The 25349-nt window shown below is 38.8% G+C and overlaps 3 protein-coding genes across 4 annotated transcripts; 2 read left to right on the forward strand and 1 right to left on the reverse strand.

The window, feature by feature from the left end:
- LOC116262306 (CDPK-related kinase 3-like) lies at positions 1 to 9708 on the forward strand. Of its 2 annotated transcripts, XM_031641546.2 has the most exons (13): positions 1 to 207; positions 332 to 503; positions 1621 to 2395; positions 3601 to 3731; positions 4025 to 4066; positions 4152 to 4260; positions 4423 to 4501; positions 4660 to 4956; positions 5135 to 5244; positions 6559 to 6666; positions 6832 to 6894; positions 8717 to 8884; positions 8965 to 9708. In XM_031641546.2, exons 3-13 carry the CDS (start codon positions 1868 to 1870, stop codon positions 9100 to 9102), a joined length of 1773 nt encoding a protein of 590 aa, XP_031497406.1. In that variant the 5' UTR covers positions 1 to 207; positions 332 to 503; positions 1621 to 1867; the 3' UTR covers positions 9103 to 9708. The 2 variants fall into 2 exon arrangements, with proteins under 2 accessions (XP_031497406.1, XP_031497405.1); XM_031641545.2 differs by lacking the exon at positions 332 to 503.
- Positions 9709 to 11170: 1462 nt separating this feature from the next.
- LOC116262721 (Golgi SNAP receptor complex member 1-2) lies at positions 11171 to 15045 on the reverse strand. The gene is made up of 6 exons (XM_031642208.2): positions 14810 to 15045; positions 14452 to 14654; positions 12063 to 12152; positions 11908 to 11976; positions 11701 to 11830; positions 11171 to 11623 (listed from the first exon to the last, which is right to left on the reverse strand). Exons 1-6 carry the CDS (start codon positions 14907 to 14909, stop codon positions 11526 to 11528), a joined length of 690 nt encoding a protein of 229 aa, XP_031498068.1. The 5' UTR covers positions 14910 to 15045; the 3' UTR covers positions 11171 to 11525.
- Positions 15046 to 19338: 4293 nt separating this feature from the next.
- Positions 19339 to 25349, forward strand: LOC116263277 (WAT1-related protein At1g09380-like). The gene is made up of 11 exons (XM_050080162.1): positions 19339 to 19448; positions 20526 to 20764; positions 21626 to 21688; positions 21775 to 21891; positions 21978 to 22218; positions 22394 to 22555; positions 23292 to 23365; positions 23803 to 23807; positions 23983 to 24166; positions 24834 to 25032; positions 25113 to 25349. Exons 1-10 carry the CDS (start codon positions 19341 to 19343, stop codon positions 24901 to 24903), a joined length of 1263 nt encoding a protein of 420 aa, XP_049936119.1. The 5' UTR covers positions 19339 to 19340; the 3' UTR covers positions 24904 to 25032; positions 25113 to 25349.

Below are 25349 nucleotides of genomic sequence, written 5' to 3' on the forward strand. Positions count from 1 at the left end.
CGCCGTTTCATTAGAGGTCGTTTGGATTCACCGGAACACCAGGGGACGGAAACCGCTCGAGGCAGAATCCTCGCCCTCTCTCCCGTAGGCTCTCTCCCTCTCTCCTCACCCTTTCTCCCCTGCTCTCTCTTCTCTTGCACTCAATCCTTACCGGCGTCCGGTGGCTTGCTCCACCCGACGGACATTTCTCCAGCTCTCGTTTTTCAGGTATGCCAGATCTCTCTCTCTCCCTCTCTGCCCCTCTCGTTCTACATAATTTGTGGCGTCAAACATCTGACCGACGCCTTCCTCCTCTATCTACTACTGCCGATCATCTCCGGTAATCCTACAGCACTCCCTCAAAAATCATGGAAGCTTTTGGCCTTCTTTCTCTCTCTCTCAAAACCACATCTTAAGACCAAGGGGCAGGGGCTTCCGCGAGGCCGATGCCGAGAGGAACAACAGCCTTGCTGCCTGAGTCATCGACTCCCTTGACTCCGACGGCGGCCCCGGTCCCATGAGATGTTCGTTTCCTTCTCCCTCTATCTTTCTCTCGCTTGCTCTGTTTCTTTTATTGTGTTTTTTCCGTTAAAGGTTTTTAATTTCGTCTGATTGGTGTTCGACCCTTCCTTTGCTTATAATGAATTTGGGTATTCCTTTCCGTGGAGGTGGAATGGGGGTCTTGAGTTTTGGTTATTCTTCCTGAACTGCGTTTGCAGGAGTTGATAGGATCTTACGGTGGAAAACCACATGTCATTCTATGAGGTTTTGTTTAATGTGAATGATTTTTTTCTCTTTTATCTACTTTGGGTGATTGATGCAACTGGATGGTTCCGGTTGAATGAATTATGGATTTGTTGCACTGTGAAGGAGTGGAGACTAGGCTTGGGTTTTCTTACTGCTCTTTTCCTACTCTGGTCATACTAGAGTTCTTTTTCTTTTCTATTTCATTCTTTTTGCTGTTGCTGTTGTTATTTTTCCCCTCTTGAACTAGGTGCTTTAGTCATTGTGAGTCTGAAATTGCTCATGCTCGAATGATTTCGGTAGAACATGGAGCTGCTTGTGCATGTAAGTGTGGATTGATTCCAGGTGATGAATAAAATTGATTAGAAGGAATTAGTTGCGAAGAATGATGTTAATGGATCATGGTTTCTAGGAAGCATCTATCCACAAGTTAGAAAGGTTGTAGCAGAAAGAATATGGTTAAGATGTTTATGAACCATATTGTTTAATTTGCTGTTGTTGCATGTGTCTTGATCTTGTAGTTTGCTAGGCTTGTCTGGGTCATATTGGTTGTTACTTTAATTTAAGTTATTAATCATTTTCAAGTTGTGAGTTGGCGGCTGGGCTTTTCTAGAGGGCATGTTGATTTGGTGTTTTAGTATTATATTTGCTTATTCATCCTGTACACTTAGCATTATAGTATTTGAAGCATGAGTTCTAAGGCTTTGCGGATATAGGTTAACTTATACATCTTCATCACTGGAGCTCTCTTGATTTAATTAACGATAACTGGTACAATTGTTTCTACATAGTGTAGATCATAATTAAATTACTTTGTGTGGAAGGTCAAATCCAGCTTTCTTTTTATAATATTTCACCCCTTTGCTTAACCATTGTCTACATGCTTCCTTTGGCTAGGTGGGGGAGGTGGCAACTGCCTAGATGGCTGGTCTTTATGAAGAGAACTCTTCACAGCCACATGTGGTCTGACCATGCAGCTGAACAGGTGTCAAAAGACCTCTTAGAAGCCTTTGAGGCCGATTGCTGTCCTTTAGACTCATTCCTTGATTTTTGATCTCCAATTACCGGAACCCTGACGGATTGAGTGGACGTACGTTCAAGTGGATCACTGATCAAATTATGCACGTCTAATTGTCGGTATCGAATGGGACAGTGTTACGGGAGGACCATCACCGCCAACGGCGATGCTGGCGACCGGCCGTCGTCTACCTCATGCAATGGGGTCGCTCCTCGGAGCCCGACTCCAGGGCACTCATCTTCTGCCAGCCCATGGCCTAGTCCCTACCCGGTGGCCAGCCCATTGCCGAATGCGGGGGCGACGCCCGCCAGCCCCTTGCCCTCTGGGGTTTCACCATCACCCATGCGGTCATCGACCCCTCGAAGGTTCTTTCGTCGACCATTTCCTCCTCCGTCACCGGCGAAGCATATCAAGGCAGCGCTGGCGAAGAGGCAAGGGCCGGCCAAGCCAAAGGAAGGACCGATCCCGGAGGATGGCGGGGAGGCTGAGCAGCCGCTTGATAAGAGTTTCGGGTACAACAAGAACTTTGCAGCGAAATATGAGCTCGGTAAGGAGGTCGGAAGGGGCCATTTTGGGCACACCTGCTCTGCTAGGGCTCGCAAGGGCGAGATCAAGGGCCAACCTGTCGCAGTGAAGATCATCTCGAAGGCGAAGGTATGCCTCTTTGCTTCCTAGGCTTAGCTACGACAACTGTAGTGAAATTTAATTAGCTCCAGACTTTTAAACTTTTGGAATTCTTGCTCTGTTTTCAATTTCGTGGAAGAGAGTCGAGTTTTTTTTCTTTTTTCTCCTGTTTCCAACATCATAGATATTGTTTGTATGACAGAAATCTAGAAATAATAGTTGAAAACTCAATCTCTATCAAGGCTTCCTGTGTTATGGGGCCATCTCTCTTAAAGAATTTCTTTGGGATCAACTTCTACTTTGTAATCTTGATCATTGCCTTTTTGCTTCTTCTTCACACATGCATTCTTCTATTTACCACACATCTGTTTCTATTCATGCTGGTGATTGGATTTCGTATACACTATTACACTTTGCTTCTGCATACTTGCTCCATTTTGTAGAACAATCTGCACAACTAGACTTGTTATCAGTTATGTAGCAACGGGCTTTCAATCTGACACTGTTTTGATCACTAATTTGGCATCCAGCATGCAATAAATAAACCAGTAAATAAATAACATGAATTTGAGGTTTTATTGATGCAGGTCAGATTCATATATTTACTGTTGACTCTGTTGTGATGTCTTTATGACATAGATTTGGTTTCCTCAGTGGAGGATTTTTCCTTTTAGCTGCCTTCTTGGATGGAAAAATTTTACATAAAAAATTTAGTGGACTTTAAAGTTCTTATTTATGTTGTTGATTGTTGAATAACGTTTTTCTTTTCCTGGATTAGTCTCAATTAGAGTATGCATATTCTGTTTGTGAAATACAAGGTGGCTATGTTTATAAACTTAAAGGCAGTTTCCATGGAAAGCACAAATGAATTGAATTGCTTTCATAACTGAGGAGAACATGGATGATAAATATATTTTTGTGGTCCTCATTATTTGCTTATAACTGAATTGGACGTAATCATGCTCCTCATACCCATATCAGGAGTAAAAGACTCTATAACCACTAATGAGACCCAATTAAGCATGCCGAACCAGCTTAAGGCCCTTATCTCTTGTATTTTGATGTGCGATAGCTTCATTTATTTCATTATTTGTCATCTCCAGCACTGTTTTGCTTCCAGTTTCTCTATTTCTAATTCCTCATTTGGCAATTTGCTAGCATACTGTCAAATTGGTTTTGTCTATTTGCTTTCATGTTTCCGTGCAGAATGGTTTGATTTTTAATTTATTTGGCAGATGACAACTGCAATATCAATTGAAGATGTCCGCAGAGAGGTGAAAATATTAAAAGCTTTATCTGGGCATAAGCATTTGATCAAATTCTATGATGCTTGTGAAGATGCCAATAATGTCTACATTATTATGGAGTAATGCTCTCATCTTTTGTCTAAAAATTTAATAAAAGCAGTATCCTTTTCCCTTGATTATTTATTTTAAATCAACCCTCTAATTTCTTCTTTCGCTAGAAACCATTTTTTCCCATTCTCCATTCTGTTTTATTACGCTTATGAATTTACTCTCTGCATTTTTAATTTTAGAGCATCATTTAGGTGAAAGTACCAACAGTTATCTTGAATGTTGAAGTCCATTTCAGACTTGCCATTGTGGAACCACATGATTAATCTGTGCCCAAACTTAACCAAATATGCTGTGTTTTCAGGTTATGTGAAGGTGGGGAGCTTCTGGACAGGATCCTATCAAGGTCTGTGCTTATCTTGTATCTTGAGGTGTCTGTGTTATGTTTAAGAAGTTTATCCTAATGCCTCTAGTGTGCTATGGCTCTTTAGAGGGGGAAGATATACTGAAGAAGATGCAAAGACTATCGTTGTTCAAATCTTAAGTGTCGTAGCTTTTTGCCATCTTCAAGGTGTTGTACACCGTGACTTGAAGCCAGAGGTTTGAACTTTACCTCATAGTATTGCTTCTTAATTATGGATTTTGATTATGATCTGCATGTTCCTTAACTTGACGTTATTTTAGGTTTCAAATCTGGTTTTTTTTCTGCATTTATGTAAATGGACAAATCTTCACATGCTAATGCTAATTATTCTGTAATAGAATTTTCTCTTCACTACTAGAGACGAAGACGCACCAATGAAGATAATTGATTTTGGGCTTTCAGATTTCACTAAACCAGGTAATAATTGGTTGTGTTCTCTCTCTTTTTCTTTCTTGCTCTCTCTAATCCTCCTCATCTTCCTCAAGTCACCTTCTTCTGTTGGAGACTGTTTGATAAGAATTTAAATTTGTCCAGAATTACAGACTCGTTCTTTTCGTTTTTTTTTTCTGGTGCAGATGAAAGATTGAATGATATTGTTGGCAGTGCATATTATGTTGCTCCTGAAGTCCTTCATCGATCCTATAGCATGGAGGCTGATATTTGGAGTATAGGTGTTATATCATACATTCTGTTATGTGGCAGTAGACCCTTCTGGGCTCGGACAGAGTCTGGAATATTTCGTGCTGTCCTTCGTGCAGATCCCAACTTTGAAGATGCACCCTGGCCATCAGTATCTCCTGAAGCAAAAGATTTTGTGAAGAGGATGCTCCACAAGGATCATAGGAAAAGAATGACTGCTGCACAGGCCTTGAGTATGTCTTTTGCCATTCTTAAACCATGACAACCCTATTTATCCTGCTTTAAGTGTAACCTGTGTGTGTCTGACATTGACTGTTTCTTGCACTTACAAAAAGGTTTAGATTCTTCTTGATTCTAAATTTCCCTTGCCTGTCTGCAATTGCATATAATTGACTTTTGTTTTGTTGGCAGCACATCCATGGCTTCGAGTGGATAGTCGCCCAGTTCCTTTGGACATTTTGTTTTATAAGTTGGTCAAGTCCTATATTCGTTCAACTCCACTTAAACGAGCAGCTCTAAAGGTCCCTCTCTCTCTCTCTCTTTCTCTCTCTCTCTCTTTCTCTCTCTCTCTCTCTCTCTCTCTGTGCAACCCACCCCCACCAACACTTGCACACACACACACACACACACACAGTGTCACATCTACATAGAGACAGTAAGTTTCTTGAGCTTTATAGCAATCAACATTTAACCTGATCAATTAAATAGTCTTTCTACTTCAAAAAATTTGCTTTGCTAATACAATGCTAACAAAAATTTGCTTCATCTGTTGTCCTCTACATGCCAAATTGCCTGTATATGTAGTTACATACATTGCCCACTTGTAAACTTGAATGATAGACGTGGTATCAGTCCTCCTGGCTAGAGTTTGCCACCTGAAATTGCTGTAATAAGTCTGTTAGAGCCCCGTGTCAGAAATAAAGAAGAAAAATTAAGGCCATTTTCATAGTCAGCCGTTGTTATCATTTGTGGTGGTTGGATTTAAATTTAATGTGCAGGATTTTTGGGATTAAATCCTTTCTTTATTTTTCTTGATTTAGAGTTGTCTATTGCCCTCTTTTTGACATTTATGTTAATGATGTGCTACTGGGACAAAATTAACATGATTGAACTTTGAGGTTCTACATTTGTTATTAGATTTCTTTGAGGTTCTACATTTGTTATTAGATTTCTTTGAGGTTCTGCATTGCAGTATTAGGTTTTATGTTATTAGATCTAGTTGCTATTATCAGCAATGTTTCTCTCTGTTGATGGAGAAGACACTAGGGAACCTAACGTTGTTTCTTCATTTCACTTTCCCTTGTTTTAGAATGCTCTACATTCTACAGCATATGGACATTTTACATAGTAGTAGTGAGTGGTTACTCGTGGAGATTATTCTTTATCTGCTTGATCTTTATTAAGTTTGTTCTAAAGTTGTCTATCAGTTTTGTTAGTGAATTTGTAGTTGCAGGAGTCAGGAAATACTTTCCTTTTTTAGCTGCTTGAAATTTTGAATTATGATATTGTGTACAGTAGATATTTATAGTCAGAATTCTCTGAGTTATATACTTAGAAGTTAGAAGTATGCAAACACATGTATCTGTTCCTTTTTTGCACTAAAAATTATACATTTGTGTTGCCAGTAATTTACGAAACCTAGAACATCATCAATTACAGGCTTACTCCCAAATTGAATTGTTGCGAATGGTCATAATTATTTCTTCTCTGTTAATTTTTTGTTTTAAAAAATTTGTTTGTTAAGATCCATGTAACCGGATCTTTGGAAACATGCTTTGGAGTCGGTTTGGCGATTTATGTTTTTTTTTTTCTGAACTTGTTCGAATATGCTGTAGGCATTGTCCAGAGCTCTGACAGAGGATGAACTATTCTACCTTAGGTCTCAATTCAAGCTTTTGGAACCAAGTAATGATGGACGGGTTTCTCTTGAAAACTTCCGCTCGGTTTGTATTTGTGATTTTGCTTGTTCCATGATGATTTCATGTTTAGAATTGGAAAGTATGATCTGGTTGTCAATTTTGTAGCTAATGGGAATTTGAACTCATCATGTCATGGTTTGACTGACCTGAAAAAATGTAATCATGTGCTTTTGTTTGGAAAAATGACAGGCCCTTGTGAAGAATGCTACTGATGCGATGAAGGAGTCGAGAGTGCTTGACATATTGAACAATGTAAATTACTCCAACCCACTTCGTATACTGCTGGGGTCTTAATTTAAATTTATCTAATTAAAGAAGCATAATTTTCTAGTAGATTTTTGTATTAAATCCAAGATATCTAATGTTTAACCATATCCAAATTCCTAATACTGTGGGAAAGCACTATGGAGTATGGACCTCTTATGTGCTGCTCCCTTTTGGGCATCACCAGTACATGCTATGCAGTGTGGGCTACCTGCAGCTGATTTGTTTGGGGGTGCGTGTATTACTATCTTTAGAACAAATTACAAAATGGGGCCTAGCATTTGGGAAAATAAGTAACCACTACTCAACTTTTAAATGTTGATAAATAGGCACTCAACTTTTGAGAGTTCTCAAACAGCCTCCTGCTAACAGAAAATATTACTTGTTAAAATAAATTGAAAAAAAAAACACTTCTTAAAGACGAAATTATCTTTCATCCACCAAGGAAAAAATGATTTCTTCTATCATTTTATATCAAATATTTATGATTTTTGTCAGTAGGTGGCTCTTTGAGAGGTTCTTCCAAAAATTGAGCGTCTATATGTTAGCTTTTAAAAGTTGAGCAATGATTTGTTATCTACCCGAACCATTAGGTGCCTTTTTGTAATTTTTTCTAATTTTTATTTTGTAGTGCGTTATAAAAGAGATGCTGTGAGGGTTCAGGATATTAACAAGTCATTGGGTAGCCAAATCTTCTATAGCAATCTCATTAGTCGTGACCTGTTTGCTGTGAATGATAAAAAACCAATGGTTTAGCTGGAAACAGACTCCACTTTGCCATCTAAAGTAAGGCAACATACTCATCTCCTCCTCCATCATATTAACTAACCTACTTTCTTGCAAGTCTTTGATATGTCATGCATTCACACATGCATGCGACAGATGGCATTCTTCTCTTACTCTCTTTGTTTGTACTTTGTATCCTTTGTCACATAGGTATAACTGTATAAGTATGGATTTGGGTACGGGTACACAATTTTTAGAAAATCTTGGTGGTGCATCAAAAGAACGTGTGTGTCTATATATATATACAACACATCAATATGACAATTTTTAATAGTTCCTTTCGTAATTTCTATATATAATGTCATAAAAACTAACAAAAATATGGTTAAAATGTAAGAAAAAATGAACTGTCTTACCCGCATTGGCATACCGCTATACTGGCTACTGGTATGTGGGCATAACCCATGTACCAGTGTGACTTAGGTTGTACCATATTCATGATGGAACAGCTAATGGGCTACAATTTGTTAAATAGGCAATGACTAATCTTAGTTTTTTTTTCCTGGTGTTCGTTTTGTCTATTTTTCTCTTTGAACATTCTATTCCAGGGTTTCTTTTTTATTCAAGGTAACTAGGAACAAGAATGGAACAGAAATGTTCTCCTTGTCAATGAGATACAATGCTAAATGGATGAGCCTCATATTTCTTGGATCCTTTCAATTTCATGCACTTTGTTGTCCTTCTGATGATGGGTTCTGCTGCTTGTTCCCTCAAGAGGAATAGAACATTGAGGAACAAATGCTAGAAGAATCAAACTGGACGCATCAAAAGGCTTCCTATTATCACACCTGAAATTTCTGGCTCCAGAGAGAGATTAGTACATCAATTTAAAAGAAACAAATCCTAGCAAATTCCTATAGCACAGTTATTGTATAATTACACGCTTCATTTGTTCATGCCAGTACCTGTCTATTTAGCTCATTAAAGCTGGCAAGGAGACTACCTGCATCTGTGTGTTGGCTAAGATGGTTGCTGTTCATTGCTTGCTTCATGAATGTTCTCTCCCATTTTGTGTTTCTTATAGATGGACTACCTTTCTACTGGGAGAATAGACTTCGATGAGTTTTGTGCAGCTGCAATAAGCATTTATCAACTAGAAGCTCTTGAGGGTTGGGAACAAATGGCAAGCACTGCATTTCAGTATTTTGAAGAGGAGGGCAACCGAGTGATCTCAGTTGATGAGTTAGCCAGGGTAGGCAATGAATCCTGTTTTCTCAGTATGTCACTTCAAATTTAACGCTACTTGTTCTTGAGTAATTTTTCATTTTCCAGGAAATGAACGTTGGTCCTGCTGCTCATGCAATTTTCCGTGATTGGATTAGACATCCTGATGGGAAGCTCAGTTTTCTTGGTTACACTAAGTTTTTACATGGTATTACGCTGCGCAGTTCCAATGCAAGACATCAGTAGTGCTATATAGCAGACTGATTTGCATAAGTATCGAAGGTGCATGGAATACTCGGTTCAAGTTCTTTGGCAGAAGGTATAGGTGAATGTGGTGTTCTGCACTAAATAATGCAGAAAAGATCAGCCATTCTGATTTGCCTCCTTGCGTGGTGATTCTTGGTTAAATCTGTTCCGGTGCCATTCATGGAGTATCAAAGGTGCTGGTTTTTTCCTCTCATCCAGTGGAAAAGAAAATAGTATATTTGGAGCATGAGAAAGTCGTTTCTATTTGGTGGTGGAGAGCTTATATTACATCCCATCTCAGAAAGGGGCCTATGTTTGGTTGAGGTTCCTATGGGTCAGTTAGAGCCGGTCTTGAGCACCTTCAGCTTTTCTGTTCTTTTACCACGTTTGTTTTGAAGTTAGAAATGGCGGCATTGGTTATGGGGCCACGGAAATTCAATTCTGTAATTGATATTTTTTTGTTTTTTTTCCCACAGTCTCAGATATATATAGCATGCTTGTTTTTTGTTTCTTTTAAACCCTTGAAATGTTGACTCAGTTCAATCTTGGTGGAAGGAAAATGTAGATGGAAATAGCCTAATAAATGCTTTGCTTATATTTGCTCAAGTATAGTACATGTGTCATGTTAAAAGTTAAAGTCATTGCTTGTCAAACAATGATGTAAAATTTTGGCGTGGGCATTCTTCCACTCTCTCTCTGTCGACCAGTCATACGGAAGCTGAATGGCCATCCTGATGTCTTAACAATCCTAAATTATCAGCTGCTTCAGCGGAGCTTCCTCGGCTTGGTCCAAAGTGCACGTCCAGAACTTTAATATTATTGTAGTAAACAGCAGCAGCGACAACTATAGCTTCCTTATTTGATATAAACAGGCATCTTCATGTGCAGGTTGTTGGTGAGATGTTGCTTGCGCTACACGCCTCTGTAAGACCGATGGCAGAGGTCGCGAGGACTTCATCCTTCTTGAAGGTTGTGCCCTATCTCTTGCCTTCATCGGTTACCAGTGCCTTTTACTTGGACATTTAAGGGACACAAGCTTATACAAGTTCGACTCGGTTAAGCCAGTCACCCTCGAGCTCAGACTCGGTTAAGCGAGTCAAGCTTTAGTTCACCTCATAAAGCTTAAGCCAAGTTCCAATCAAGCCGAGCTATAAACGATTCAAGCAGAGTTCGAGCTGGCGGAGTTCCAACTCCACTTGCTAGTTGTACATCCCTACCGGTAACGGTGGATGTATCAGGACGCCATAATGACGGTAACTCTGGTTGACCGCTAGCGAAAAAGAGGTGACGTTTAATAGGGCCATTTTTCACTGTTTTCATGTGATAAAGTTTATAATGTAATTTTCGCTATTGGATGGGGTCTCCCCTGGTCGCTTGCAGCGAAAAACTTTCGTTATTGGTTATATTTTGTTCAAGATTTTTGGGTTTCTTTTCATATTCTCGTTTGGAATCTTACATTGCATTAAGTTAATTTAGATATGTTAATGTGGACATTTCCTCGTTTTGAACACATTTGACAAGTGTGTGTGTGTATCCATCACACGTTACTTCTCTTGCAATCCTGTACGGCAACACAGTAATTTTTGAAGTTGCCAATTTCGGAAAATGCAAAGTAGATAGCCTGTTAGGACCTAACTTTTACGAGGCAATGAAGAGATGGCTTTAGTATTCTTTTTCCTGTTCAGTTGGGGCACAAAGAGTTCCGAGATGGACAGCTCTTTCCATATACCGTTTAATGAAGCCTACTCAAAACCTTGTTAGATAACACAGGTGAGCATCCCACGAATAAAATTTTGCCGTTACCACTAATGTGTGTAGAATTTGAATATGCATCCTTCCTGAAAGTCCAACATGAAAGATTTTCTTTCTCTTTTTTTAATGTGAAAAAGATATTGATCCTATCTATTCTAGAGTAGATCAAGAACAAGATCTTAAAGATCCACTCAACTATGCAGGAGATTATGGGACTTCTTTTTCAGCTTTGGCCCATTTATGAACACGAGCCAGCCTGAGTTGAGATAAGACTAGCCAACCAGAAAGCTCATTTTATCTTGGTCATCTTGCAATCTTAACCAGGAATAAGCAAAATTTCTCAATAGAAAACAGCAATAACTACAAAATTGAGGATTGCATGTTCTGACATATGGCACTGTAACATGAGAGGAGGAACACCAACAACCAGCCAGTTCAGAAGCACCCTTTCCAAAAAGAATGCAAAATCTTGGCCTTCCATACCAAGTGCATGCTATGCATGCAGACCGTCGACAAATTTGCATATAATAATATTTTCATCGTAGAAGGGTCCCCAGAACTTCTCACTCTAAAAAGAAAAGGGAGAGAAAAGAAGAAATGGAGCTTGTACAAGATGAATAAAATCCAGACTAGCTGCCTTTAGCATTGTTTCAGATCCTCCGTTCAGATTGTCACTTTGATATCCAGTAAATAATGAGGAACAATGTACATGCCGCAATAACAGCAGACAGAATAAGCGTGTCCCTTGAACGCTTTCTTTTGATGGCTCCTGCAATCGGATACCAAGAGAAAATCACAAAACAGCACAACAATGTCAATATCCAATAGCAAGGGAGAAATGATCACCTAGTAACCCACGGATCACAGGAAATCTGTCCCCTAGATGCTTCACCTTCCCCTGGATTTCGGCAAATGTGCTTCTTTGTGCTGCTAAAACTCCTTTTATCGTCTCTGCTTGGTTGGTCACATCATCAATCTGAAAAGCGTTGGCATAAACCTTACCCCATATCTGTTCTATATACACTTGCAAAAAAGAGAGCACCGTGTTGATACCTGTACAATACTTCCATGTATTGCTGCTCGCTCCCTCAACAAGCTTGGTGCTGCTTGTGAACTAGATACCTGCAGAAATCAGTCTACTCATAAATTTTGTGGACTATGATCATGTGAATGCAGAAAACACCATTAGGACAGGGAACTGAGTGAACCTTGTATTCATTTATGTCATTTCTCACAGAATGCAGAAGTTCAGCATGCTCCCGCATTGATATTATGTTCCCTCTTGTCCGCTTAAACTCCTAAACCAGAGCATAAAAGCAACTAAAATAAGTCTCATACTTGATCGCAGATGAACTAACAGAAACTTGGTCCTTAGGAAATTCAAGTTACAACTAAAATAAGAATGCATTCTGTGACATCATTCAATTGGCCAAAATGTCCCAGGTGCTCAATCATTCCCAGTCCTTCTACTGAAAGGAGAGATGGCTCCATAGCAGGCCAGCAGGGAGATGGGGTGGCAGTAGGAAGACCTTCTTATCATTATTATGGGAATATAAATTGCATAATTGCCGCTATTGACATTTATAGTCATAGCATTTACAGAAGCACTGTTGTGTTTGTCATGGTACTTCTCATAATAGCACCTATCTAATTTGATTTATCGGTGTGAAGTGTTGTTAACTAAAATAAATCACAATATGGTCAACCATGAACATGTAGACATCTAGACAACAGAACATATTATACAATTTTACGAGAATAAGTAAAGCCCCTTTCTAAACAAAACTACCTACACATGCATTTTGAATTTAAGATATTCATAACAGGAAAAAGACAAAAAAATAGTATAAATTTACAACCAAAACCCATTAGTTGCATGATTAATCGAGAAGTTAAAAAAAAAAAGGTTCCTGGGGTTAGTATCTTAGTTTAGCTTGCCAAAAGGGTACGTTTTTCATTTTGTCTTTTTGTAATGATAAAATGACGAAAATTCTCAAAATGAATCTTTCTATATAAGGCTGGTGTCTGGGAAGGCTGAAATTCTTCAACTACCTTGACCATGTTTCAAAGCCCCTACGCAAGAACCATTTTTCCCAAACACCACCATCAAGACCCTTTGACTTGTAGCTCAAGCACTCAATTATTTCCTACATGTAGCTCTCAGAAGAACGTTAATTTACTTATCTATCTATGATTAAGGTAACAAGCAATTACTTTAACCAGTTATACCATCACACTGCTCTGCGCAGCAAGATGGAAGACATGGTTATTAATGCTGCTTTTATGAACTGAGGTATTAGAAAATGCCTCAAGATATACATGAAATCAGAAAAATAGATATGGGCGATCAACATTTTGCATTATTAACATGACTATTGGTATAAGCTATAAGTCCCATGGGTCAAGCAAGTGAAAATAATGAATGAAGAATGAAGGACCAGATGTAACATATGATAACAGTGGAGAAAAACAATCTGAGCCTATATGTTGATATTTTGACTCATCCCTCAAAAACAGCATGGTTTTCCTTTTCCCGTTTTAAGCAAAGCAATCTTAGCCAAGGGATGCAAGTAGAAAATATAGAATTACAGGAGATTATTAGTGTTAGAAGATGATAGCTGGATGGTTAGATCATAATATTATAACCAAGGGAATTTTGGCTTCAATTCTTCCATAGGGTTATCCCCCAGCTTATGCCTCAAAAACTCAGGCTCAAAGCTTACATTTTGATGCTTATCAGATAAGAACATAAAAAATGGCATTCCTGAGACCAAACATGTGATCTCAGATTTGAAAAGCATCGCATAAAGCTTTGCAAGAGAGACCACATGCGCGTTTTCTTTTCAGAATGGAGAGAAGATTGTGCTTTTGAGATTCACCGAATCAAAGGCCAATATTAATCAGCAAAATTGACAATAAAGGTGCAGTACACTACTAGGCTACTAGCACCAAAGAACACATCTGCTACTCTAAAAGGTTTCCTAGTCCATACTGATTGACAACAAGCTTCATGTTTCTAAAGGCATTGCACATGTTACCGTCTGAAAATCATCTTCCGTCGTGTGTGCACTCATGCACCGCTTTCTATTGCCAATGGCATCTCAACTTATTCCTTTATTCTTCATCATACATTTATTCCAGTGAGATTTCTTTTGACAAGAACAACAGCCTTGAAGCTCGCATTGCTGGAGAACGTACCCCCTTTACATCTATTTTGTAAGTCAACGACCAAGTGTACAACTCCCTACTCTGAGAAGAGGTCGGATTTTCACATCTATGACCAACCACTTCAAAAGTTCTTCATGAACATTTCCACCCAAAATGCAATTCTCAAACACCAATGGGTAACAATTTCGCATCTAACCAGACGATGAGCACCAATTTATCAGAGTCAAATTACGTAAGGACAAGACTATCTGATTTACGCGAATGTAAACCATCACATTCAGTCAACCAATCTCCAACTTGCACAATGCATTCTTAATTTAAATCATCATATCCAAAATCAAGCATAGCCGATAAAAGAGAAGGCACAAATAAATGGATCTAAAAGGACGGGAGCCAAAGACAGGGAAAGGGTTAGTTTCTAACGGGTACCTGAGTGAATTCATGAAGAATGTCTCTATGCCTAGCGAGCTTCTGGCTGACGGACGTCGTCGGGGTCGCGGCAGCCGCGCACCTGCTCATCGCTTCATTTACATCAAGCAGTTTCTCCAGGAGAGACTCGATCTCCATCTCCATCGACTTCCACTGCATATCCCGCGCGTGCCCATCGGTCGGCGACTTCGAATCCGAGTATCCTAACAACATGGACAGAAAGATCCAATCTTTCTCATTAAACGGGCTGCGAGAATTCCCCTCGGGGAAAAAAATTTCAGACAAAGACCTCGCCCGATCCCAAAGACAGGCACGAAAAACTACCCCCGGATTCGAGATCAGAGAGAGAGAATGATACCTCCGAGTTTGGCATAGGAGGAGAGGCGAACGTCGAGGTCTCCTTCGATCCGCCGGGCCTCTTTCCTCAGTTCGGCCCAATCTGCGCCAACCTCCTCCATGTAGGAAGCATGTACCGAGGTCCCCTCGAGTGGTCGAAGATCTCGCCGGAGACTTCAGCACAACCGGGATCTTCTGTATTCGCAACCACCCAAAAAGAGAGAGAGAGAGAGAGAGAGAGAGAGGCCTGCTTGTAGATGGACTGAGCTGACCTGCGGTTAGGTTTAGCTCGAAACGGCTCGACCCTCGAGCTTAGTTGGCTCCATCACGCCTGCTTGGAAAGTGGGTAGGCCTTTATTCTTGGATGCACTCTGCGGTACACTAGGCTTCTTGTGAAGTGAACTTTTTACATGTGATGTGGCAAGAACTGAATCACTTCAAAAACGAAGAATTTGGTGTAGAAGCCCCACAGAGGCCACATTCCATTCATTACAACAATGGTCAATGAGACCGTTCTATCTACTAAGCTAAGTTCAAATGAATTTAATCTTTAGTTTTATTCCTTGCCAATGATAAATCTAAACATGACAATATAAATTATATATTTTCAAAAACGAACGTAATTGATAGTTCAATTCAATTGTTCTCTACATTTTTTTTCTCCATTTTACATATGCAAGCTGGGATATGCAAAAGCCTGGACCAGTTTATGTGAAACCATGCAACTGATTTATTTAAAAGTTGAAGAAGAAAGGATTAATCATTTAGTAGTTTACGAGGAAACAATTCTAAATCAGTGTCCCCTTACATTGTTCAAAACTTCATCAAAATTCTTGCCATTCATCGGGAATGATGCATGAAAAAGTGAATTTCGATCATGATATTAGGGTTTTGAGGTGTATGGAGGGCCGATAGAATTGAAATAAACAAATGAAACTGATTTTGATGCTCAAACCCCATGTACTTCATTATGCAAGTGATTCAGTTGCCAACCTAAGAGCTCAATTCTTAGATCCACACTACTATAGGTTCTACAATTTCAAATATTCTTCAAGTCTTCATCAAGGACTTCGAGCATGAGACAATTATTTAGGGCATTGACATCAAGTTTGCCAACTGTTATGAACAATTTAATGGCAATCAAGCCTGCGCAACCACATCCGGAGCAAATGGAAAGGGTTGTTCTAAAACCTAACGATTTTCGTGTCGTAGTAGGATAAAGCAGAGGTAAACTAGAATTTTCATAGTTGCCGCAACTTAAAATAATCAATGCAGCAAGAATTGACATGGGAATCCACAATAACAAAATGGACTAACCTGAGCTCCAATCATAACAATATATATATATATATATATATATATATATATATATATATATATATATATATATATATATATATATATATATATATGTGGGGTTTTAAAGTGGAACCAATCATGGGTAGACCCCCAGAGTGAAGGATTTCCCTTCTTTTTCTCTAACTTGAATCTTTTTCTACTTAGTAGATTGAAAGTTTCATTAAATGGATAATGGTAAGGGCATAGGGAAGAGTTTACACTGTTGAAGAAGAAATTCTAAAATATCTCTGCCTAGAATTAAGAGAAGGAAGTTACAGTACTCCATAAAGAGGAAAAAAGAGAGCGGGAAGAGTTTTGTCTCCTTAACAAGGAGAAGAAAGGTCCATGGCCTGCATGCTATGTTCATTTCTTACTTTTAAATATTGATGAACTAGGTGTAAGTAGAATGAATGGGTTGAATGTATGCCTGATCGAAGAGTAAGCTTAAGCATAGTCTATATATGCTGATGTAGCTGATATTGCAAGAAAGGCGTCAACTGTGCTCATGAAGTTTTAAAACCATGTCATTCTATTTTAATAAAATTTAAGTGAGATGGCTTAGACTAATGAAACTCAGTACCGGCTTTGATGATTTTCACAATCCACCTTATTTGAAAACGCTTGAATGCCTACTTTCAAATGGCATGATTGCATTTGAGAAATGATGAATGATTTAGCTATATTATTTGATCGAATAATGGATTTTGGTATGTAACAGCTAGTCAGGAGATACTGGATACGACATATATGTGTATTGTTGAACAATTGTATTAAGTTCAATTTCTACTGAATATTTTGGAAGGCTCTATAAATCCAACCCACTAGTAAAAATGAGATTGTGAAACGAGATTCTGATTAACCATAAAGTGGCTGGAAGTGCCGGCCAAAGTTTTTGATCCTTGTAATGGAATTTCATGTTCTTATATATGGACGTTTCTGAAATTTTGAAGATATATATTATACTTTCATACTGCACTATTGGTTTAATGTTTTTTTCTATGATTTGGTTTGAGTTCTGGTTTGAAAATGCTTCCTACTTCGCATATATAGAGGTCCACGCAAAATTTTACTTATCTTGCGAATTTTATTTCTCACCGATCGATATGATAGTGGAAAACATGTGTAATACCATTCTGGATTTCATATGTCTAGTATATCTCTAAATTTCGATGTGAATCTTATGTAAGTTCATATTTTTAAAAAAATTGAAAAAATATTGAAATTGGTCCAACGAAATTGGTTCATATCCGCGCAAAAGTTTTTACCTGGTTGATGGTGATTCTCGACAACACTATGCTAAAAAAACCCTGTGTCGGATAACCTGGGATTTGAGATCTGGGGCTGATAAGATGGAACTCACAAATACTCGATTTTGCCGGTTTGCGTAAAAGATTTGAGATTCTCAATGATCTCAAATCACCTCAAATTTCAGATCTGAGGCTATCAAACGACCGATTAAGATTAAGGGGTGCATCTATGATGTTTTATTTGGAATTATGAAATTACCACTGTTATTAGCTAGTGTTGCAAATGGCCATGTTCTTGTTTGAAGATTTTATCATTTCCCACCCAACGCCTTGTCATTTACTTCTGATCTATTTGCAACCCTAATTAAGGATCTAGGGTTTTTATAGGACACTTTTTGTTTACCAAAAAAATTAAAGTTCATGACTACATATGGCGTGCCGGTAATGCCACTAAAGTGGCCTTTCGCACAAACATTTCTCAGGTCCATCCATTTGGTGGGAAGGCCATCTATTTAAGCGCTTACATCTTGGGGAACAAAATGTGTGATCGAAACATAATCAGTGCCCGCGAATATGTTCCTTGAATGGTCCGACAATTATTCGAATTACTCACGTCAAGCTCCCAAAGCCCTTTCCAGTTAATTTCTTATCTGAACTTTCTCTCTTCTTTTTCCCTTTTCTTGTTTAGCTGAACATTCCTGATTGTGATCGTTTAAGTGATTTTCCGGATGATTCTTGATTTAGAATAGCATGTGAGAAGTTCATGAAATTATATCTACTCAATAACCTCTCTCTCTCTCTCTTGGTTCTGGTGTGTGTCTATATATATATAAAGAGAGAGAGAGAGAGAGTAAAGTTGGTAAACCAGAACCATTAAAGTATTTTTTTCTGCAATTTAACCTTATAGATATGATCTGGTGAGAAACGTATATTAAGTTAATCATGTCTTGTTTACTTACATATATTTATTAATAATAAAAAATGAATAGCTTTTAACATATATATATATATATATATATATATATCAAACAACCGAACCAGGCCATACGGTAGCGACAAGTCCAGAAAACTCGGCCATTGATCTGATCATCATAAAAAGCAATATGCGTGTGTTAGCAGCCTTAAAATATGCTTCTGACTAACTGTCCACATGAAGATTTTGTTCAATGCTGGCCATAATTGTACAAGTTAATGAAGTATTCTATTCTTTGTGGAAACAGGAAATTAAACTGGCGGACAAGGTAACGTGTTATGAAATAAAATTACAACTTCAAGTTAAGAGAATCTTTTGCAAGCAAATCGACGGTCCAATATGGCTCGAAGAGGACAAATCTTCCTTTCTTTCCAGGCCTTTTGACATGGTTCCCGGAACTGCAAAATCACATGATCTTTTCTTGTGAAGCCCAATTACTCGTACCTCCATGCAAGCCATCCATGTGTAAAGCGTTCATTAGAATAAAGAACTGTATGATTTTTCGGGTAATATTCCCCAGCTAGAAGTGATGTAAAGTTGACCAAAAGAAAAAGAGAAACTTTTTACCTCTATTAAATATGATCTGCTACAAGCATATGCTTCCCTATTACTTTGCATTTAAGCGTGCCAACATAGTTCTTGAGATCAAATTTGCTGGGAAAGATGCGAATCTGAAAAAAAGATAAGAAGAGATAATTGTCTCAAGAGGTATAACATACCTTGTCATAATAGGGTACATGCAGACAGCATGTTCTTGCTTCGATTCTCATGAGAGCTACTCCCTTGAGCCACAAAAGATACGGCTGAAGATTGCACATTGTTCATCCAAGCTGCAATGCAGCCTAGGACTCAGGAGGGCTGGAGTCAGGGAGAGGGAGGCCCCTGAGGGCTCTTCTTGTCTATTATTAACCTTTCAGCCACCCATAAAAGGAGAAGATACATGTTAATGGAAGCTGTAACGGCTACTGAAGATAATCAGGATATCAGCAAATGCAATGGTTATCGTGCATGCTTCTTGTAGTCGTGAAGAGAGTCAAGGCAATAGTGGCGTTAGCAAAATTAAAAAGATTATGCAAAACCGATGCATGCCAGATTTTCACCAGGTAATTACACTAACATGTCTATAATTATAAAGGAAAGTCTTGAACACCATCGATCGATTCTAAGGTCGATGGTGGCCTCCCATGGACTGGGAATGATTCCAGCATGTTAAATATTGTTTTCCTTGTTTCTGTTTTTTTATATTTTTTAACATAACTTTCCCTCTTATACACATTCTGGTTTATGAATTTCAAGACGATAAGCAATGTTTTGCTTTGAATAAAATGAAGCAAAGACTCTGAAAGGAGATTTAGATCAGGAAAGGTAGGACCCGTATGGAAACACTATAAGGGGAGGGAAAACTCGACTACTGATATCTTTCTAAAGAGATCACAAGAAATGCGTAAAATAGATGAAGTACAAGAACTATATGTCAGATGACTTAGATCTATTTAGCAGACAACCAGCTTGGTAGTTACCTGGTGACCATGGCCAAAGGAACCGAAGGATCGTTAGATGTTTGGCGTTTGATGGCCTTGAATTTCGGTTTTAGGATTGAAATTCTAGAAACCAAATTGCAGTTCTAGTTTTTCTTTGTGTTTGATACTCTGGAATTTTGATTTCTAGAATTAAAAATGATGAGCTTGATAAAATAGGAATTAAAATTCTAAAATTGATGAATATATGTCTTAAAAAGATGAAAATCTTCTAAAATTCTGAAATCATAGTTCCACCCTTAGAGTAGAACCACAGTTCGGGAATTTTGATTCAAGAATGAGTCTATAATTCCAATTCCAAATTCTTTGTTTGGTAACTCATTAACATTCTAGAATCCTGCAATTCCTTCCTCATCAGACACCCCGTGCAGCTATCAGTTTGGATTAACTTGTCAATCAGAATTAGCTGGAAAGAAAAAGGAAAAAAAAAAAGGAGCTGGAAAGAGAAAAGAGCATTAATTTGTTACCGTGCTGTCTTTACTTTTTACTTTGCTCAAGTATTAGTCGTCCAAAGTACTTAAAAAGCTGGGGAGGGGACCTTCTATATACTGTAAATGCGAACACATTAATGCAAATGCTTTAGAATATATACGCTTGAGTACATGGCGTATTAATAAGGAGTTGTGGAGCTGCCCTCTGTAGACACTGAAATTAGGGGAGATGGTTTGGGATCAAGAAACCAGTACTCTGCCACATATTTTCCCGCTGATAAGATCTTCAACACCAGCCATGGCCATGGCCTTCATCCAGCTTAACAATGCGGTTGCCATCATACTTTCAAAAATGGCTACGGATAGTGGGATGAGCCAGTTTGTGATGGTCACGTACAGGCATGCTGTTGCCACCTTGGTCATTGCTCCCCTTGCTTTCTTTATGGAAAGGTATGTAGAGACTTTGCTTCTCAACATATCATAATATATTCATACAAGATATGAGATGAGCATCATGGTAATTCATTCTTCTGTACATACATTGCACAGTGCATGGATGTTGGGCTCTTAAAACTGTGACCATAAATAAGTAAATGAAGTAATACTCTTTTGGGACTCGATAGGTTTTTAAGGAGGGCTTGGGTTGAGGCCTTACTGTGATCGCCAGCCTTTGCTTTAAGAGTGAGATTGAACTCAGGGAGGCCCGACTGGCTCCACTCTGTATGCACCTTGCCTAGCTATTCTGACCGGAAGCTGGTTGTCTGCACTATATGGTGTACAAAAAATTACTCATCCGAGAGTCTAACAACTAAAATACTCCTGGTCAGTAAAAGGGAGTGCCTTTGAAAAAAGTTAAGAAGTTCAAAAAAAACATTGAAAAAAAAGACAACTCACTCTCATTCTGATCTAGCCTAAAGCCAAGTTAAGTGGCTCTTAACTCGGCTTATCAAGTTCATTAGTTAGGACCCAGCCCTAGCTCAACTGAACCCATGAAAGTTGATCGGCTAGAATGGTGGACGAACCCCGTCATGACCTAGAACGCTGTCGATGATTTTCTTCAACGGTCAACCCTTTACATAAGGCTGTGTGAGGGGTATCTTTTTTTTTCTCATATTTCAGTGCTTAAGTTGCAAGAGGTTCAAATATTCCATATTACTTCCCAATTGACCAGATATATGTGCGTACTTTTTAATTCATTTCCTCCTTTGTTGGCAAAATGATTGAGGAACAAGTGCATGCCCCAAGCTCACATTTAGATTTGTGTATACTTTTTAATTCCTTTTTCCTCCTTTGTTGGAAAAATGATTGAAGGAAGAAGTGTCCCAGGCTCACATTTCCCATTATCTGCCATATATTTCTTGCCGGCTTAATTGGGTAGGCATCTTGGTGCCACTTCAAAGACAAGGTTCACACCATTTTACTCACCATGAGATTGAGTTACGGGCATGATTGATTGTTAGGTTGATGGCATCTCAGAATCTGTACGTTGCCGGAACTACGTACACTTCTCCAGCCTTTGCGTGCTCCTTCATTAATTTGAATCCCGCAGTAACACATCTTATAAACATCATTTTCAGGTGATCTTGCAGTCTTCCGGAGCTCTTTATTGCTTAATTTAGTTCAGGGCAGTATTCAAATTTGTCTTGTTGGCCGTTAATGACAGAAAAGAGAAGGTAAAGCTTCGGAGTGGTAAAGAGAGGGAGAAGCTGCTGGGCATATCAGCATGCATTGGTGGAGCTGCTTTCATGATCTTCTTCAGGGGAATTCTACTGAAGCCATGCGCTAGGCACGTAGCGATTCTAAACTCCAAACTGCAGGAACACAGCAGTAATGGAAATTGGCTGTTGGGTTCGGCCTTCCTCTTTGGCTTCTGCATCTCTTGTTCTAGTTTATCCATGCTCCAGGTAATAAACTCTAGTGCGTATATGGTATACCCTTCAATTCAATGCCACCCATTCACATTTATCCAAAAGAAAAAAGAAAATGAAAGATCATGTTAAAGTTAACGAATTTGTTCCTGCTTACAGAAAAATAGGGAACCAATAAGCTTTGTTTATCATCTTTTTCGTGTAAAAGCAGAGGAAGATCAATAAGGAATATCCAGCTCCATACTGCAGCTGTTTCCTTATGTTTATGTCTGCCACGCTCCAATCCGCAATCGTTGCTTACGTAGTTGAGAGGAGCAATCTGTCCGCATGGGTTTTGTCTTGGGAGCTCAATTTATTCACAGTCACCTACTCGGTAGGCAGCAGCTTTTCTAGGATACATCTTTTTCCGTGCGATATGCTTAACTTCAGGAATCTGCTTGGCATATTTACTTCAGAATGTTCAAGATTACTGAAGGATACAATCTTTTACTTCATAAAGTTTGCCTTTAGCTTTTTTTAATAATCTTTTCCTGATACTTATCCCATAAAAATGTCCAAAGCATGAAACTTCAGTTCATCAGGGTTTTTTTTTCTTTGTAAATGCCGATATAATTAGCCGCTTTTGACCTTTTAGCCAACCACTATATATGCATTATATTTACTACATTGGCTTTAGGATTGAATAATTAAGCTTCCTCAATGTCGACAGGGAGCGGCACGATTTTTAGCTTTTTCAGAATAATATGCTTCATCATTAGCCTGTTAGAATGAGGGGCATGCAGAGTAATGAACTTAAACCATGGTATACTCATGATGCTTCATCAACTTGATGAAATTTGAGTTGCCCTTATTTGTTTACTAACACAAGACATTAATAGTTGCGGAAAGTATAAAGTTAGAAGGAATTGGTCAAAAGAAGTCTTCTTTGAAAAACGGCTACAAACTTTTCACAAGCACAGGCTCCTGAAACACAGAACGTACTGTGGAACAGGTATTCTTGGTCTCATTGGAAATTCTCCTGCTAAAAGCACCATGAAATCTGTATGTGCCACCAAAATAATATGCATTTGATTCCATTTAGTTTGATCCGTTTTTTTTTTCTTGCTTAGGTGCAGCCCCATTATCTCTCTGTTAAGACCGTGCAACTTTCTCAGCCATTTCAATTAGTTGATTTGGCGCATCAGTAGTCGTCAAGCATAATTTGGTAATTCCAGTCTACCAAAAACTCTTTCCTTTTGTTTTCATCATAAGCAACTCCGTTTCCAACAGTCAAAATTAAGTTTAAAAAATAAAAAGAGAAACGACTTTTCCCGCTGCTCATCAGCCAAGAACAGCCAGGATAGCATTGTCCTTGCTGAATGATTCATTTCAATTGATTGATATTGAAAAATGTTACACCAAAACCAAGAAATTAGAACCGTTTCGCAATAATGGAATGTTATCATGCATGTCAACAAACTAGCAAACGAAGGAAGTTTTGGCATTTTCCGGCCAAAAAACCGCTGAGCTGAAACTGCCCATGGTGGTCGCAACCAATTCTATCGACCACATGTACCAAGGCATATCACCAAGCAGCATTTTTTGTTTATGTGAATCTTTTAATTCTGTATATATTATTAGAGGAGGTGAAATCCTCCGGCCTTCTAGCCCTCCATCCAATTGCATCGAGCGGGTATAACTAAATACACTGCCCAATGCAATGCATTGTGAGAGAAGCTGCAGAATTTCTCCGACCAAACTTGGACTGAGAAATCTAAGGATTATATATATATATATATATATTAAGGACATGATTTCAAGAGGAATATAATTGTTTCATTGCATGTAATCAGGGGCTAGTTACCATATTGTTTGGATTCTGTCTGATGAGATGGTGCACCTCCAAGAGAGGGTATTCCTTCGCTCCACTGTTCAGTCCACTCTTGCTAACTTTTGTAGCAATCTTCAGTTGCATGCTCCTGGACGAGAAAATGCACATCGGGAGGTAGATTCTTCTCTTCTCCTCTGTCACTGAGGCCTGCCTATACATTTTTTCATAAAGAAAATTTCTCAAAAAAGGCACGCAGAATTCGGCCACAATCGTGCAGCATGTACCGAAGTTTAAAGAACAGCACCGTTAATGAATCACCTGCAAAAAATATAACTTAAATTGTCTTTAGTCCATACTATGTTTAGTAACCAAGTAAAAGACCTTCAATACAGGGGTAGATTCCCTTTTTACTGTTGACTATAATTCGAGGTTTTTCTTACATATTTGTTCTAAAAAGAGCCCCCTGTTCATATATCTGTGCAGGAATGGGATATGCACGATGACAGTTCATATCTGCTTGGTTTTCAGTCTCTAAATTCCAGTCTTTGTGTCTTAACTGGAATAACCTCATCGTTAAATTCTAAGAACACGTGATACAGAGCTAAGCCTGAAAAGAACCTATCTGTTTCACTCTTTGTTCACCAGCCTTAACTAATCTAAGAAAATTTACGGCCCCTTCTTAACCGTCCATACAATTACATTCACAACATGGAAAATGAACATTTAAGTATGGAATTTACCACCAAGAAAACTTTTCCGACGCTTGCATTTAATAAAGATTTCCCTCCATGAATAAATTTTCTTGTCGGACTCTTCAGCTTGTGAACTGCATGTGTTGCAGCCTTATTGGTTCGATTCTCATTGTGGTGGGACTATATGCGATTCTATGGGGAGAGACGGACTCTGTTTGAAAGGTAAGAACATGGATCTGGAGCCACAATTTTGGCCGTGATATTCTCCCTGGCAATGCAGGAATAAAGAGCTATCCTTTCTGTTAGGTTCTGGCTCGAAGACGGAAGGCACATTGTCCATGTACTCATGTGAATTCTCTGACCAGACCGCTTCAGAGTGAAATCGATCAAAGCAGCTTGCTGAACTAGCCATTCTTTTTTTGTGTCAGGAAATGTCGCCTTCAGTGGATGCTTCTGTTTACAGCTCGGATTGTTTCGGTGGCTAATTTTTGTTAAAGAAACTCAAAAATCAGCAATCAGCCTGCCAATTCAGCATTAAGATCCGTCTCTGACTTCATGTTCATTACACGTACAACATTCGAAGCAGCCCCGAGAAACCACTTGCTGGATCACCAAGAGTTCGATACCAAATTAAGGCGCATCTGGTTTCCATAAACTTGTATATG

Source organism: Nymphaea colorata, chromosome 10 (assembly GCF_008831285.2).
Source record: "Nymphaea colorata isolate Beijing-Zhang1983 chromosome 10, ASM883128v2, whole genome shotgun sequence".
Classification (NCBI taxonomy): Eukaryota; Viridiplantae; Streptophyta; class Magnoliopsida; order Nymphaeales; family Nymphaeaceae; genus Nymphaea; species Nymphaea colorata.

Excerpts from the sequence above, each read along its gene's own strand:
- LOC116262306 (XM_031641546.2), top strand. The coding sequence starts at position 1,868 with ATGGGACAGTGTTACGGGAGGACCATCACCGCCAACGGCGATGCTGGC. Across the intron at positions 2,396-3,600 it reads AGATCATCTCGAAGGCGAAG|ATGACAACTGCAATATCAAT; the intron begins GTATGCCTCTTT and ends TTTATTTGGCAG. Across the intron at positions 4,261-4,422 it reads ACCGTGACTTGAAGCCAGAG|AATTTTCTCTTCACTACTAG; the intron begins GTTTGAACTTTA and ends ATTCTGTAATAG.
- LOC116262721 (XM_031642208.2), bottom strand. The coding sequence starts at position 14,909 with ATGGAGGAGGTTGGCGCAGATTGGGCCGAACTGAGGAAAGAGGCCCGG. Across the intron at positions 12,153-14,451 it reads TTCTTCATGAATTCACTCAG|GAGTTTAAGCGGACAAGAGG; the intron begins GTACCCGTTAGA and ends GCTCTGGTTTAG. Across the intron at positions 11,977-12,062 it reads ATGACATAAATGAATACAAG|GTATCTAGTTCACAAGCAGC; the intron begins GTTCACTCAGTT and ends TGATTTCTGCAG.
- LOC116263277 (XM_050080162.1), top strand. The coding sequence starts at position 19,341 with ATGGTTATCGTGCATGCTTCTTGTAGTCGTGAAGAGAGTCAAGGCAAT. Across the intron at positions 19,449-20,525 it reads GCATGCCAGATTTTCACCAG|ACACTGAAATTAGGGGAGAT; the intron begins GTAATTACACTA and ends TGCCCTCTGTAG. Across the intron at positions 22,219-22,393 it reads CTAGTTTATCCATGCTCCAG|AGGAAGATCAATAAGGAATA; the intron begins GTAATAAACTCT and ends GTGTAAAAGCAG.